The following is a 14,388-nucleotide window of genomic DNA, read 5'->3' on the forward strand; positions in this document are numbered from 1 at the left end:
GGACCATCCCCTCACCCACGGCCGCATCACGCCGGCTCATTCCCTGGGCTCAAGTTCTTGTGCTCAGCCTCTGCTTATGCCCCAATGGGCATTACCCGTGACGCGGGGGTTTCCCCCTTCCCGATACGCTCTGCATGAGGACTACCACCCAGTCCTGGCCACCAGGGTCACCGCTTCTGGGCAGGAGACCCACAGCCCTCTGGCCTTCCAGAATCTCTTGAATCTCACAATTTTAAAACATTTTTTTAGTTCCACGCATAAATCACCAAATCGAATGCTATTATCCAAAGAACACAGACCCGTGGTTTAAATGCATTCCCTCGTTCCCACGCTCTCCAACACCAACTGCGCACGCAGGCGTCCACCACAGATGGGAAACGGCCAGCACCATCCCTCCTCTTCGGAGCTCACAGTCTGGGGAAGAGGCAGACGTGACAGCCAACAGTCGATGTGCAGGACAGTGTGACAAGGAGGACATGACCGGGGCTGTTTACACGGGTGGAGGGACACTAACTCTGCCCGGGACCACGGAGGAAGACGCCACACAAGACGAGACGCCCGAGCTGAGTCGTGAAGCGTAGATGGGAGCGTCCAGGTGAGCGAAAGGAGATAGGGCATCGCAGCCCACGGGGCAAGCGTGCGACCGGGTGCGAATGGCAACTGACACCTGTGCCGCTCGGGGAGGGGCACAGACACACGCATCCGCGGAGGGGGCCTCCTGCAGGAGAAGGCAGCCGGCCGCTCCCCATTACCTGTAGGCCCTGAACGGCCAGACTCCCAGATTCATGCTTTGTAAGGTCACTTGGACTGGAGTTTGGGAAACAGAGGACAGTGCCAGACTGTGGGCAAAAGAGGCCAAAAGTGGGTCAGGATCCTGCAAAGGCTGCGAGCCTGGACCCCGGGAGTGAGGGGACAGGGACGGGAGAGGGGAGGGGACGGGCGACAGCGGCACTCCAGAGGTGAACGCCACAGGCCCCGGCACAGGCGGGGCACGGGGGTGAGAGCAGCGTCTAGAAGATGCCCGGTTTCCGGGCACGAGCAAACCTCCCGCACAGAATCCCGGCTCCCACGCTGGGAGGCCATCTGCCAGCCCGCAGCCCACGGCGCGGTTCATTTCCAAAGCAGACACCACAAGCAAACAAGGAATTTCTAACCCATAGGACATTAGACCTTAAATCTTAAGTGATTGACACACAGAGACACGGAGATGGAAGTAAAGCATTTAAATCCTAAAAGGTCTTGGTCTAGACTGTCAAGAGCTACACAGACACGGACTCACAGGGGGAGCAAATGAAGTCATGACGAAGTGCTAGAACATTCCGGGGGAACTGCGCACACACGGACAGGTCGGTGAACAGTCGCCGAGCCTGCCCAGCCTGTCCAAGACTGAGCAGGCCCAGGACAGGACGCGCTGAGACCGTGTCCCCATGGGGCGAGATCCCCGGCCCTCACCCTCGGTTGGGACCACAGCGCCTCCCCAAATGCTGGAGAGACTTCCTGACACGTCGCCAACCAGCAAGACAGGCTGCAGATCACACTGTCATCTCCTGCGTTTTTATTCACGTCCTGCCTGGTTTGGGAAGGTGGTTTAGCATCAGCGACACTGGAAAGCAGGTGGTCTGGGACACAGCCCGGGCCGCGGGCGTCAGGGTTTAGGGGGATGGCTCTCGTACAGGACTTCATCCACCTTCATGTCATTCTCGTCCACGGGGACCTGCAGGCAGATCTGCTCCCGGAAGGCCAAGGCCATGGTGTAGGGCCCCACGTCCTGCTCCCGCAGACAGCGCTTCAGGTACGCGTCATAGTAGCCCCTGCCTCTCCCCAGGCGGTTCCCGTGCTCGTCGAAGCCGAGACCCGGCACGAAGATGAGATCGAGGCCCCCTGCGGGAGAGAGGAGCACAGGTGAGAGGGTGAATGGTTTCTGGAAGAGACGGACCCCTCAAGGTCTGCGTTCCGCTGTGGGATGACATCTACCCTCTCCTCAACTGATGAAGAAACACACGACCGCTCTAGAAAATCCGGTGAGCACAGGTCAGAGAATCCGGGACGGACACTCAGCGGCTCCGGGAGCCCATCCCCATGTCTCCAGGCGTTCTCCTGTGTACACCTCGGACGACATGGGTCTGCACCGTGGAAGCCCACGGCGACGTGGATGTGTTTTACAATAGGGGATAGTGCTGTAAATGCACTTCCTCGTTCTTACAATTTTCTTGACAATGTTTGCCTTCCTCTGGCTTACTGCACTGCGGGATACAGCACACCACAGAGAGCACGCGAAAGACGTGATCGCCAACTGTGTGTGTCAACGGCAAGTCCTCCAGGCGACAGGCCGCTACTAGCAGGTACGCTCTGGAGGAGAAGAGTCCCATGTGGATCTGGGGCCACATGGGGAGGGTGGCACCCCCAACCCCTGAGTAGTTCAAAGGTCAACCATATGTAAAAAAACGCCAGATTCTCAGACCCCATCCACACCTACAGAGAGTTTCCTTGGATAGCGACTAAGAACATTTTTTCTTTCTTTTTTAAAGCATCTCTGCGATCCCACACACCAACCAGGTTGGGGAGCCAGTGTCCCAGCACCGTGACAACTGGAGGGGCGAGAGAGGGTCCGAGAGAAGCTGCAACGGACGGAGCTGTCCTCCACGTCAGCGATCAGGCAGATGAGGACAGCGGTGGCGGGCGCCAAGGCCTGCCTGGCTGTCAGCTTCCCCGGACTCACAGGGGAGCAGGCTTCAGCCCAGACAGGGACACTTTAAAGGTACAAAAGGGGGCCTCAACTGTCCTCTGGCTGGGATCCTGCCAGGGAACACGGGGACCAGGAGTGGACACACATGATCGAGACAAAGCAGGTTGCCGGGGCTCGGGGTGCAAGGCAGGGTCTTGGAGGCAACAAAACGCTGGCGACTGTGAGGGGTGTGGGGAGATCCGTGAAGGAGGCAGGACAGACCGCGACGTGAGAGCTGCTCGGATTTGGTCAGTCCCACTGGGGGCCCTGCTAGCGTCCGGCAGCAAGTACGTGGGACCAGCACAAATCAAGAGCCACCGCACAAGCCCGACTCGGGGCTGGGCCCAGCGGCCTCCCCTGCTGGCTGCCTGACGGCTGTGTGGGAGCCTCTGGGCGACCTCAAGCTTGGCACGGACACACTCCCCAGGCAGCCCGCTGCCAAGAATGTCCCAGCTTGGAAGCCGTGACTCCTCGGGAACAGGGTGTTCAGGGAGAGGTGCTCAGACTGCCGGCCAGGCTGGCCCCCCGTGGGCCGCAGCTGCTCTATGCGCAGACGTGCGGGGTGAGCCCAGCGCACACCTGCCAAGCGGTGCCTGCCAGAAGCCCGCAGAGCCCGCCTCCGACCGCGGTCGTGACCTTCCGTGTAAACCGGCTTGTCTTTCCTGGCCAAACCTGCTCGCGGGCCCTGGTCCCCGACTTTCACTTTCTTCCCTGACCCCATCCTCCTCCCATGGGATGAACGGGGGTGCATGCACGGGGACCGGGCTCGCTCCGGGTCCTCCCGTGTTGCCAGAGCACGCTGGGGCTGAAAGCTCGGCTCCGTCATCTACACACGCACACACGCGCGCACACGCACGCACACACACGCGCGCACACACGCGCACACACATCGTTTCCCAGGCTCCTGCCGGAGATGGAGCTCAGCCGGGATAAAACGAGCGAGTGTGTGACCCCCATCCCCACAGAAGCTCTGCCAACTGCCTGAAAGCAACAGGGACAGAGACAGGGCGCCCCCGAGGCCTCGCCAGCGGGACAGGCCGTGTGCCGGCTGGTCGGGGAAGGACATGTGGGAACCTTGGTGGGACCTGGGTGTTTAAGGATGTGCCAGAACTGGGTTCAGGTATGTTTCAGAAAGTAAGGGAAGGTCGCAGGAGCAGAGTAACGGGGGCGGGGGGTGGGGGACACAGATAGGGCAGAAGGACCCCGTTGAGGAGCAGGGGTCACGAGAGAGGAGTCTGCCAGGTTGGGGTATGAAGGTTCGGGAGGTAGAGGCAAAGCAACCCCCTCAGGTTGGCAGAAAAACAACAAACAACCCAACCCCACCACAGACAGAGGACCTGAGCGGACAGTTCTCCAGAGAAGACCAGAAAGGGCCGAAAGACACGTGATCTCCGTACATTAATTTTGTATCTGGGACCTTACTGTAACCGTTTATCAATCCCAGCAATTTTCAGCTGGAGTCTCTCGGATTTTTATATATGGTACCATGTCGTCTGCAGACAGTGGAGGCTTTACTTCTTCCACCCCCGTGTGGATTTCTTTCTTTTTCTTGTTGGACTGCTGTGGTTAAAACACTCAGTACTACGTTGAATAACGCTGGTAAGAAGGGACATCCTCATCTTGTCCCTGATCGTGGGGGACAAGCTCTCCGTTCTTTCCCAGGGATGGATGCTGGCCGCAGGCTTCTCCTCCACGGCCTTCACTGTGTGGAGGTTTGTGCACGCAGATCCACTTTGTTTAGAGCGGCCATCAGGAATAGGTGTTGGATTTTGTCAGAGGCTTTTTCTGCAGCTATCAGGGTGGCCACGATTTGTATTCTTCATTTTGCTCACGTGAGGACCGTGTGCGCTGACTGGGGAGTACGGAGCCGTCCTCCATACGCCCCGGGATAAATCCCACTTGATCTCTGGGAGTGATGCTGTTACTGTGTCACTGAATGTGGTTCACCAGTGTTTTGTTGAGGACTTTGGTTCCTGTTCATCAGGGATCTCTTCTGTGTCTATAGTGTCTTTATCTGGGTTTGGTAGGAGGGTAATGCTGGCCTCTCAGAACGAATCTGGAAGCATTCCTTCCTCTTTTTTTGGAACATTCAAGGACAGTAAGTAGTAACTCGTCCTTAAACGTTTCATAGACTTTCTTGTAACTCATCTGTCCCTGGACTCTTGTTTATTGGGAGTTTTTTGTTTTTTCTGTTTTGTTTTTTTGTTTGTTTGTTTCGTTTTTGTTTCTGAAGTAGGTTCCATGCCTAGAGTGGAGCCCAACACCGGGCCTGAACTCACAACCTGACCATGACTGAGCTGAAATCATGAGTTGGACGCTCAACCAACAGGGCCACCCAGGGGCCCCAGGGGGCAGCTTCTTGTTTACCAACTCAATTTCGTTACTAGTAACTGCGCTGTTGAGACTTCCTGTGTCTCTCTGATTCAGTTTTGGAGCTAAGAGGCACAGAAGGAGATGTTCAATGTCACTCGTTACCTTACCGGGGAAATGCAGATCAATACCTCAACGACATGTCACCTCACGCCTGCTGGGATGGCCGTTTAAAATGCCGCATATAATGAATGTTGCTGAGGCCCTGGGGAGACGGGAACTCTGTGCATCGTTGCCGGGAGCATAAGAAGGTGCAGCACCTATGGACGACGGTGCAAACCTTCCCTACAAAATCAGAAGTGGAACAACTAGGTGTACTAGCCACAGAGCGCCCGTGGAACGCGGGTCTTGAAGAGGGCTTTGGGACCCCTGCTCAGAGCAGCCTCCCTCACAACAGTCCAGAGGCAGAAACACCCAAACGTCCGCTGACAGCTGCGGGGACAAGCACAGGGAGACTCACACACGGGGTGCTACCCAGCCATGGAAGAAAGGAGCCCGCACCTGCTATGGATGCGGAAGGCACCAGGTTAATGAAATAAACCAGGTGCAGAAGGACAAGTACCGCAGGAGTCCCGCGCAGGCAGCGTCTGGGGTGGCCGAACTTGGACGTGCTGTGGGGTCACGGGAGCCGGGGAGGAGAAGACACGGGGGGCTTCCCTGGGTGCCGGCCTTACCAGGCAGGACGAGAAGACATGGTGGATGCCTGCCGTCCCGCACTGTGCCCAGAGCCAACGTGGACGCCACTCTGAAAATTCTGTTGAGAGAGTGGCTCTCGGGGCACCTGGGTGGCTCAGAGGGTTAAAGCCTCTGCCTTCGGCTCAGGGTCCTGGGATCGAGCCCCACATCGGGCTCTCTGATCAGCGGGGAGCCTGCTTCCTTCTCTCTCTCTGCCTGCCTCTCTGCCTACTTGTGATCTCTGTCAAATAAAAAAAAGAGAGAGAGAGAGAATGGCTCTCACGTTATGTGTTACTTACCACATTTTTTTAATGCAAAGATACCAAAAGGAAAGCCAGGAGGAAATCAAGATTGCCACCCGTCAATACGTGAGGAAGGGAAGCCAGAATTTCAGAGCACACACCTCCAGGCCACTAGAAGAAGAGAAGGAAGACAGGAGGCAGCGAGACAAGAAACTACCTTTCTCAAGTCCCTTGCAGTCCAGGTGGTCTCGCTCCCCCTAGTGTCACAGCCCCCACGTGCACTATAGCCCTCACAGCGCTCCCCTGGGTCTGGACGGAGGAGGCAAAGGGCCGGGAAGACGGTGAGTGTTACCTCGCACGGTCGCTAGAAGCGAGCTCTACAATGAGTAAGCACGGAGAACGGCTCCGGGACTCTCAGGTGACAAGAGGCTGCGAGGAGGCCCTTCTCGGGCAGGAGTCCGACAATCTGTGTGGGGTGTTGCTGCTGGATCCGCGGCCAACAGGATGGGTAGCACGACTCCCTTCAACCGTGGGGTCACCTGTGGTCCCGGCTCCACGTCCTCAGAAGCCCGCTCTGGCCTGCGTCTACGTGACGAACCCAAGTGTCTTCCTGAAACACGGAGACTCCTTGCTTGACTTCATCTGTCTGCTGTCGCTACAAGTTCTTCCTGGGTCCTCCCCATCATCCCATGCGTGCCCCCACCTCCCCCACGCACACCCTAGGCTGCGTCACGCTGTCACAGCACGGTCCTGGATGCTTTCCCTCCCCAGAGGCGAGGCCCTGACAAGGCCTGAAGGTCACGCACAGGTTTAACAAGCTCCCCTTGCACCCACCGGTCCGACCCTGGGCCGTCCCCACTAGTGCGGGACCCCAGACCCTCCCGAACGCCCTGCAAGGTCAAAACCTGGCAGGGACAGCAGGAAAAACGCTTGGTCTGTGCACAAGTCCTCCAAGCACCTCTGGTGGCTCTGTTTTCACCGCAGGCTCCATGCGAGAGGGCAGTGACGTAGGGCTCCACGCGCACGGAGACCCCACCTGATTCTGCTCAGTCGTGCGTGCCTCACAGACAGCCCCGCCGCACCGGACTGCACCTGCCGCTCAGAACGTGCGCCCCATATGGCCCGAGACTGCCCCACACAGTCATGAAGGTGGTTCTGCGCTCCAGGGCCAAGGCTGAGCTTCAGACTCACAACCTGCGTCTGCTCAGACCGGGGCTCTCCTCCGTCTGGGCGGGCTCTAGACCGCCAGTGCCCCCTGGAGGCAGTCCACGGCAGCGACTCTGAGGTTCCTTCTCCATAGCTCTGCCTCTGTGAGGCTTTCCTGCTTCAGTCCCGAGCGGAGAGAAGCAGCTGGAAACAGTGCCCGCCGCAGAAGGCTGGCCATGACCGTGAGACTAGGTGATGCCTGTAAATGCCTCCGCCCAGGGCCAGGCCAGGCTGCGTCTGATGAAAGGCTGTTGCCAAGAGCGCTCCTTTTCTCATTAAGAAATGTCAGACATTGTTGCTCGAGCCCGGTAGCTGGGGAAGGGGTGGGGGTCTGCAGTCTTCCGGGGGATGCTCCAGCCGGAGCCTTCCCACCTCCCCTTGGAAGGGGCTGGCACCCGCGCTCTCAGCTCCGGGCATGGAAGGAGACCGGGGAGGGCTCTGTGCAGAACATTCCCCGTACAGTCAGAGAATAAACAATCCAGGCTCGTGGCCACAGGGTCCTTACAACGACTTAACTCTGCCCCGTGGTCCAAAAGCAACCACGGACAGTCCGTGCACTAACGCATGTGGCTGTGCTCCAGGAAGGCTTAACCGAGGCCAGTGGCAGGTCCGCTGTGGCCCGTGGGCTGCTGGCTGCTGACCCCGCCCTAGAACATAGGGGAGGAGTTTCAGGGAGAAGGGACCGGAACGCTGGCAGTCAGGACGAGTACGGTCAGGACAGGAAAATACGCATTAGATTTGGCCACGATGAAAGCACAGGGGCGAGGGTGTACCCAGCGGGGACACGAGGACAGACACAGGGACACACGGACAGACACGGAGCTGCAGACCTTCATGCACCGAAACAGAAAGAACAGGAACTAGGCCCAGAAAGAAAACAAAGACAGAGGGTTTCCTCGGTGCCTAGACGGGCCCGGAAGCACTGCGCTCGGTGCTGAGGACAGTCCACCAGCGCACGGCGTCCTTGTTCTCCCTGGCCGTGGAGGCGGCAGCTGGCCGCGGACCCTCTTCGGGCACCCTGACCTCTGACTCCTGCCCTGGGTGGCCTGTCCTTGCCCAATCCTGCAGAGAAGGCTGGAAATGAGGAGCCTCAGAGCCTGGGAGCCACGCAGCGCTGCTTCCTGCCCCTCTTCTCACTAGCGCAGGGCCGGGCCCGAATCTGCGGGCCGCCCCCTCCAGGTGCCACTGCACCACCGGCAGGGTGCCCGCCTGCACCAGTCTGCCCGAGCGCGCGGTCCTCCTGCAAGCCCAGCGGGCGCCCGCCTCCAGGCCCTGCCTGTCTTGATCCCCTCCCAAACTCAGCCTTCGTCCTGACTCCCCTTGCTCAAAGCCTTGAGTTAATCAGAGTCTCTCAAAGACAACATCCAAGTTCTCTGACTGGGTCGGGGGCGGGACCCACACACCTCAGCCCCATCACGGCTCCAGCACGGTCTGTCCTGAAACACGGGCATTCCTGTTACAACGAAGGGCCCACCGCCCCACAGCCCGGCCCCATGAGCTCCTGCGGGCCAGTCTCGACTCCTGCTACGCTGTTCTCCACGCTGGCAAGGTCCTCTAATCGCTGTGTTGACCTGTCTGGTCGCGACAGTCCCAATGTGCACAAACCTCAGTTAAACGTCCACACACGCCCCCTGCCCATGAACTGCAGTGTGGCCTGCCCTTATCCGACACGGCGAGGAGGGGGAGGAGTCCCTTCCTCGCCTTCTGGGGACAGTTGTCTCCTTTTCCCAGAACGATGCCAGGTCCGGTTCTATTTCCTAGGAGAGAAGCCAGAGTGAGGACAGAGCGACGTCTGACTAGATCCAAGTGGTCTCTGTTCGCGCCTCCCATGCACGGACTCTTCCCCACAGTCCGGCTTCTAGAAGGGAAGAGAAGGAGCAGGGGCTCCGTGTCTTCCACGCCCATGACAGGGCAAGTGCCATGCCACACGCCAGGGAGAGGGGGTGACTAGATCGGCTGCTCAGTACATCCACAGGGTGAGGGAGGAGGCCGGGGCTCACGCGCCCAGTTCACGAACAGAGACCCGAGCTCCGTGCTCAGAGAACCCAAACACCGCCTTAGCTCCAAAGAGAAACAACTGAGGGCTGCCACCCGGGGGGCACCGCTCCTGCTGCCAAGGGCACCAGCGGGGCCAGGCACAGGGATGGAGGAAGCACCAGGAGGGCCTGAGTCCCAGCGCCAGCTCGTAGTAGCCGGGAGACGTCCGTCAAACTGCATCGACCAGAAACCCGAGGTGGACAGCACGTGAGGATGTAAAGAGTTTCTCAGCTATTCAAGCCACATGTCAACTGAACCGGTGGCTGTGAGCAGAGTCCCTGGCCCGTAGCTCATGACAGACAAGGAGCCAAAATCCTGAAATAAAATCCAGAACCAGAAGTTCAGGAGGGCTCTTGCCGCAGAACTCTCAGAAATCGATACCAGATGCTTTGAGCTCATCGGGGTGCCTCTGAGAAAACAGAGGGACACAGGAGCCCTCCCCCGGGTCCCCTGTCCTGGTGCACAGGGTCCCGCAGTCACGGGATCACAGTACAAACACGCACGTCGGTTCCAAGCGTTTACCTCCCTGCAGGCGCGGGCTGCCCTAGAGGGACGCCGAGGAGACCACCTCGGTCGGGCAAAGAGCTGGCTGTACACTGTAAACGCAGCGCCGTTCACCCGCCCTGCTACGTCACAGGCCATTCTGGCCCTTTGGGACCCTCCATGCAGAATCAAATATACTGTAGTAAAAGCCATCTTTTTTATTATTGGAGCACCTGGGTGGCTCAGGAGGTTAAGTGTCTGCCTTTGGCTCGGGTCATGATCTCAGGGTCATGGGATTGAGTCCCGTGTGGGGCTCTCTGCTCCGTGGGGAGCCTGCTTCTCCCTCTACCGCTCCCCCTGCTTATGCTCTCTCTCCTCCTTTCTGTTGAATAAATAAATAAAATCTTTTTTTTAAAAAAAAGATTTTATTTATTCAGAGAGAGTCACAAGCAGAGGGAGGGGCAGAGAGAGAAACCTGAAGCTGACTTCCCGCTGAGTGCAGAGCCCAACACGGGACTCACTCTCATGCTTCTGAGATCGTGACCTGAGCCAAAATCAGGACTCAGATGCTCAACCGACTGAGCCCTCCCCAAGCACCCCAAATATCATCTTTGAAAGACAATCGTCTGTGACTGATCATTTCTGTGTTGTTAATCTAAAATCCACTCTTTGAACACAGGGCCTAACGCTTATGTCTAAATACAGGGACTGTCCTTGTCACGGGAGCACGGGAGCCCATGCTGGCCACGGGAGCCATTCCCTCCGTGCCCCCAGGCAGGCCAGCGCTCATCCACTAATGAGGTCTTCAGGATATAAGACGGTCTCTGCATGCCTTTGAGTTAAACCTAAGTGTTGATGAGTTCCAGGCTTTCATTCAGCCCTGTGAACACGGACTACGTGTCCAAATGAACAAAGTGGAGATGACGGGAATCAGACTCTTCTAGAAGGGCCAAAAGCCAAGACAGAAGCAGCGTGGGTGGTATTTGGTGACGGAGCTGCTGAGAGTGTCACCAACGGCACCCCCTCCCAGCCGACCCAGGGAGCCTCGAAAACCTCAGGGACAACAGCACGGAAGCTGAGCTAAGGTGAACTATGAAGGCCGATCAGCCCCTAGAATACGGCTGAGCCTCTTCGGGACAGCTCGGGAAGGGTCCAAAGAAAACCGGCGAGAGGGACCGGCTCTGGAGAAGCAAATTGCGGGGGAGGAGGACCTCCCTCGTCTCAGTCCGTCCTTCTGCTGTTTGGATTTTTTACCACATTCGTAGGTAACCAAAAATTTTTAAAAGACTTATTTATTTGAGAGAGCGAGCGACAAAGAGCATGAGTGAGGAAAGGGACCACGGGAAAGGGAGAGAGAGAATGTCACACAGGCTCCCCACTGAGTGCAGAGCCCGGCCTGGGGCTCGATCCCAGGACTCCAAGATCACAACCTGAGCTGAAATCAAGAGTGAGATGCTTAACCAACTGAGCCACCCAAAAACCTTCCCCCCAGATATTTTTTTAAAAATCCTTTGGAAGTATCGACCCTCAAACATTTCCAGGACGAGGGCCTCGGAGGCCATCTGACGTGGCAGGCGAGCGTCCTTCCAGAGAGAACACCGCGTGGGGACCCTGACCTACCAGTGACTTGCCAAGGAAAATATTGCTCAAGTTGCCTGTCTCCCCCTAAAACTCGGTGTCTTCTCCCTAAGATAGAAACCATACCACCACTTGAGGCGGGGGGTGTCCAAACGAGCAGAGGCGGCACGGGAAGGAGCTAGCAGGTACTCAGCAAACAAATGGTTGGTAAACTCTGGGCACGAGTAACCCGTTCTCTTCACAGTGACTCCGAAAGTCACTTCTTCTCCAGGAATGCAAACACGTGTAACAGGAATGCTGGGCCAGGGGAGGAGGGGTGACTCTCTAGAGCCACCTGCTGTCACAGTGAGAACTGTGCAGGCCAGAGATGCCCCAGGTCAGCTGGCACAGAGCAGGGAGCCAGGGGGACTCACAAACATGCTGTCCCCGAAACAGGTGTCCCAGGAAGCATGTTCCCCATTCCACCAGGGCTCTCTCTTTGCCCAGGCCCCTAGAGGAGAATCTGCTTACAAATCCAGGAGATTAGAGTCACTCTTTGACAACCCCATTTAAAAACCACGTAAGTGCCAGATGCTGTGCCAGAACATGACTGGCCAGATGACCTCCCAGTGTCTCCCCAACAGCCCCGCGAGGGTGGGAATTACTATCCCGGCTCTTCAGATAGGAAAACCAAGGCTCAAAGAGAGCACACATCTGCCCAAGGCCATACAGGCAGGAAATGCGAGGGCCGGAGTGTGGGCGCTGATTTCCCAGGGCTTGCGAGGTGCAGAAGGTCTTTGTTCCCTGCCTGGAAGGATAAAGCAGACAAGGGATGTGCTCCTTACCAGCCCTGGTTGGGGGAGGGGAGTCAGTCCAGCGGACACAACCATGTCTCCTCAGTCAGGTTAAGGTCATGGTGAGAGGCAGACAGCACAGTCGAACTGGGGAAATTCCAGCAGGGAGTGTGGGAGGGAACGGTCGGAGGGCAGGCGGGGCAGGAGCCTTGGCCACCCCCAGGCCCGCAGATGGAGAGGTGGGAGTGGGGAGGGCAAGGCTCTGGGTACTGAGAGCTGTAGCCAGAGGGGCTGCTGGCCGGGATGGGGGTCTGGGCAGGGGAAGCACCGAGGGCAGGGGCAGGAGGGAGCAAACACCCAGCTCTCCCTCCCACGGCCTATGGTTTCTGTCAGGGCCTCCCACAGGCTGAAGACCCAGAAGCCAGGACCAGGTGCCTCTGATGTGGTCCACGAAGGGGGACTTCCCCCGCACCAAGCAAGTGACAGAGACAGACAGCTGCTTGGGCGGGGAGGGGATTTGCACTGGGACCCAACAAACAATTTATATGCGCCTGTGATCCGTGCTTACTTCCGGGTTTGGGGAACTGGATGTGTTTATTATTTCTTTACATGCCTCAGCACTGCTTGAGTAAGTCTCATCTTTATCGTCAGAAGAACGCTCTCTTCCTTTAGAACCTTCCTTTCAGAGCCCTCAGAAAACCTCTGCGTCTCCCTCTGAAAATGCACTTCAAACACGTTTGCTTTTTTAGGTATATCCTTTACTGTATCGTAAAGCTGGCTAGCATGACGCAAAAAAAATAAGCCAAAACTTAATAATAAACTTAATAAATGACTAAAAGTCCTTAGGAAATTATCCTTTCATTTGCATTTCTCAAATCATCAATAGGACCAACAGCAAGTGAGGCACTAAGGACCCGAGAGGTAGCAGTGACGTCCCCCCACCAGAGGACGGGGCTCAGCCAACCACAGCTGGGGTCAGATCTGGCCCATCGCCTGCTGTTGTAAACTAAGTTTCATTCTTTCTTTTTTATTTTATTTTATTTTATTTTATTTTATTTTATTTTATTTATTTGAGAGAGAAAGTGAGAGAGACTAACAGGGAGAAGCAGACTCCCACTGAGCAGGGAGCCTGATACAGGCTCGATCCTAGGACCCTGAGATCGCGACCTGAGCAGAAGGCAGAGGCCTTAGCGACTGAGCCCCCCAGGTGCCTTGTAAATCAAGTTTCAATGGAACACAGCCACGCTCCGCATCCACACAGAAACAGCAAGCTGCATGGTCACAGCAGATAACGGAGGGCGCACGGAGCCCTAAATATTAACCTTTACAGAAACCATTTGCCATGCCTGCCCAGCTTTAGAACATCCCCTGTAAGTTACAAAGGAAAAATGGTAACAATGTACCTCTACGAAGGAGAAAGGGCAACAATGTACCCTTACAAAGAAGAACCCATAAGGGCTACTGTTAGAAAGGAGAAACGGCAACAATGAACCCCTACAAAGGAGAAACAGTAGCCCTGGGGCCGCTACAAAGTTGCAACAGTAACAGCACAGCGCAGCTCCTCCCCACAGAGCAGACGCAGACCACAATCAGTCCTACTGGAGAAAGAGAACTAAACTGAACCCCAGACGTGCAGAAGGCTGTGCAGGAGATGGAACTGCGGCAACGGCCTCATCCAAATGGCTCTCAGGGTCACATTCATTCTGGTTCCGAGCCTGTGACACTGTCCCTGCTGCTGGTCACCACGGAGCTCCTCGGAAGGCCTCTCCCACTGAGAAGATGCTGCGGGACGTCCTGCGATCCCCGCTAACTTCTGGCAGCCTCCAGCCGTGCGCGGCCCCTCGGCCACCTGCAACACCAGTGGACGGAACAATTCCATTTCTCAGCTCGGTTTACGAGCAAAGCTTAGCGGTTTGGAGGACTTCAAGGACAATTCCTCATCCATCCGTGTGACACAATCAAGAAATAAAGGAAGCCAGCAATGGAAAAGCAAATGCCATATGACTGCAGAGAAACGGCATCTCAGAAACAGATGATTCACCGAGACGGGGAGCAGGAGGCTGTCTGCCAGGGCCCGGGGCTGTGGAGCTCGGGCAGAGGCTCCGACGGGCAAGAGGGAAGGTAGCCGAGGTCTGTTCCGCAAGGCTATGCACGCCTGGTATGTTCCAGAGCTCCACACGGAGAGGTGGCTGGCATGGAGAGCTGCGTACACTTTCACCACAGTCAGAAGCAGATGTAAGAGCTTGGCTGCTCAGGAAAATTCAAGCACGTGGGGCAGGCAGTTTGTCCCAGGCATGGG

The 14,388-nt window shown here is 57.0% G+C and overlaps 1 protein-coding gene across 1 annotated transcript in view; it reads right to left on the bottom strand.

Annotated features, from left to right (window-relative positions):
- Positions 1-1,540: 1,540 nt before the first annotated feature.
- The window catches only part of MTHFS (methenyltetrahydrofolate synthetase), a 35,147-nt gene continuing 22,299 nt past the window's right edge, over positions 1,541-14,388 (bottom strand). The window contains exon 3 of the mRNA XM_059179808.1: positions 1,541-1,881. Within this exon, the coding sequence (XP_059035791.1) occupies positions 1,646-1,881 (236 nt within the window). The 3' untranslated portion in view covers positions 1,541-1,645. The remainder of the gene's footprint in view (positions 1,882-14,388) is intronic.

Source organism: Mustela lutreola, chromosome 7 (genome assembly GCF_030435805.1).
Source record: "Mustela lutreola isolate mMusLut2 chromosome 7, mMusLut2.pri, whole genome shotgun sequence".
NCBI classification, from domain to species: Eukaryota; Metazoa; Chordata; class Mammalia; order Carnivora; family Mustelidae; genus Mustela; species Mustela lutreola.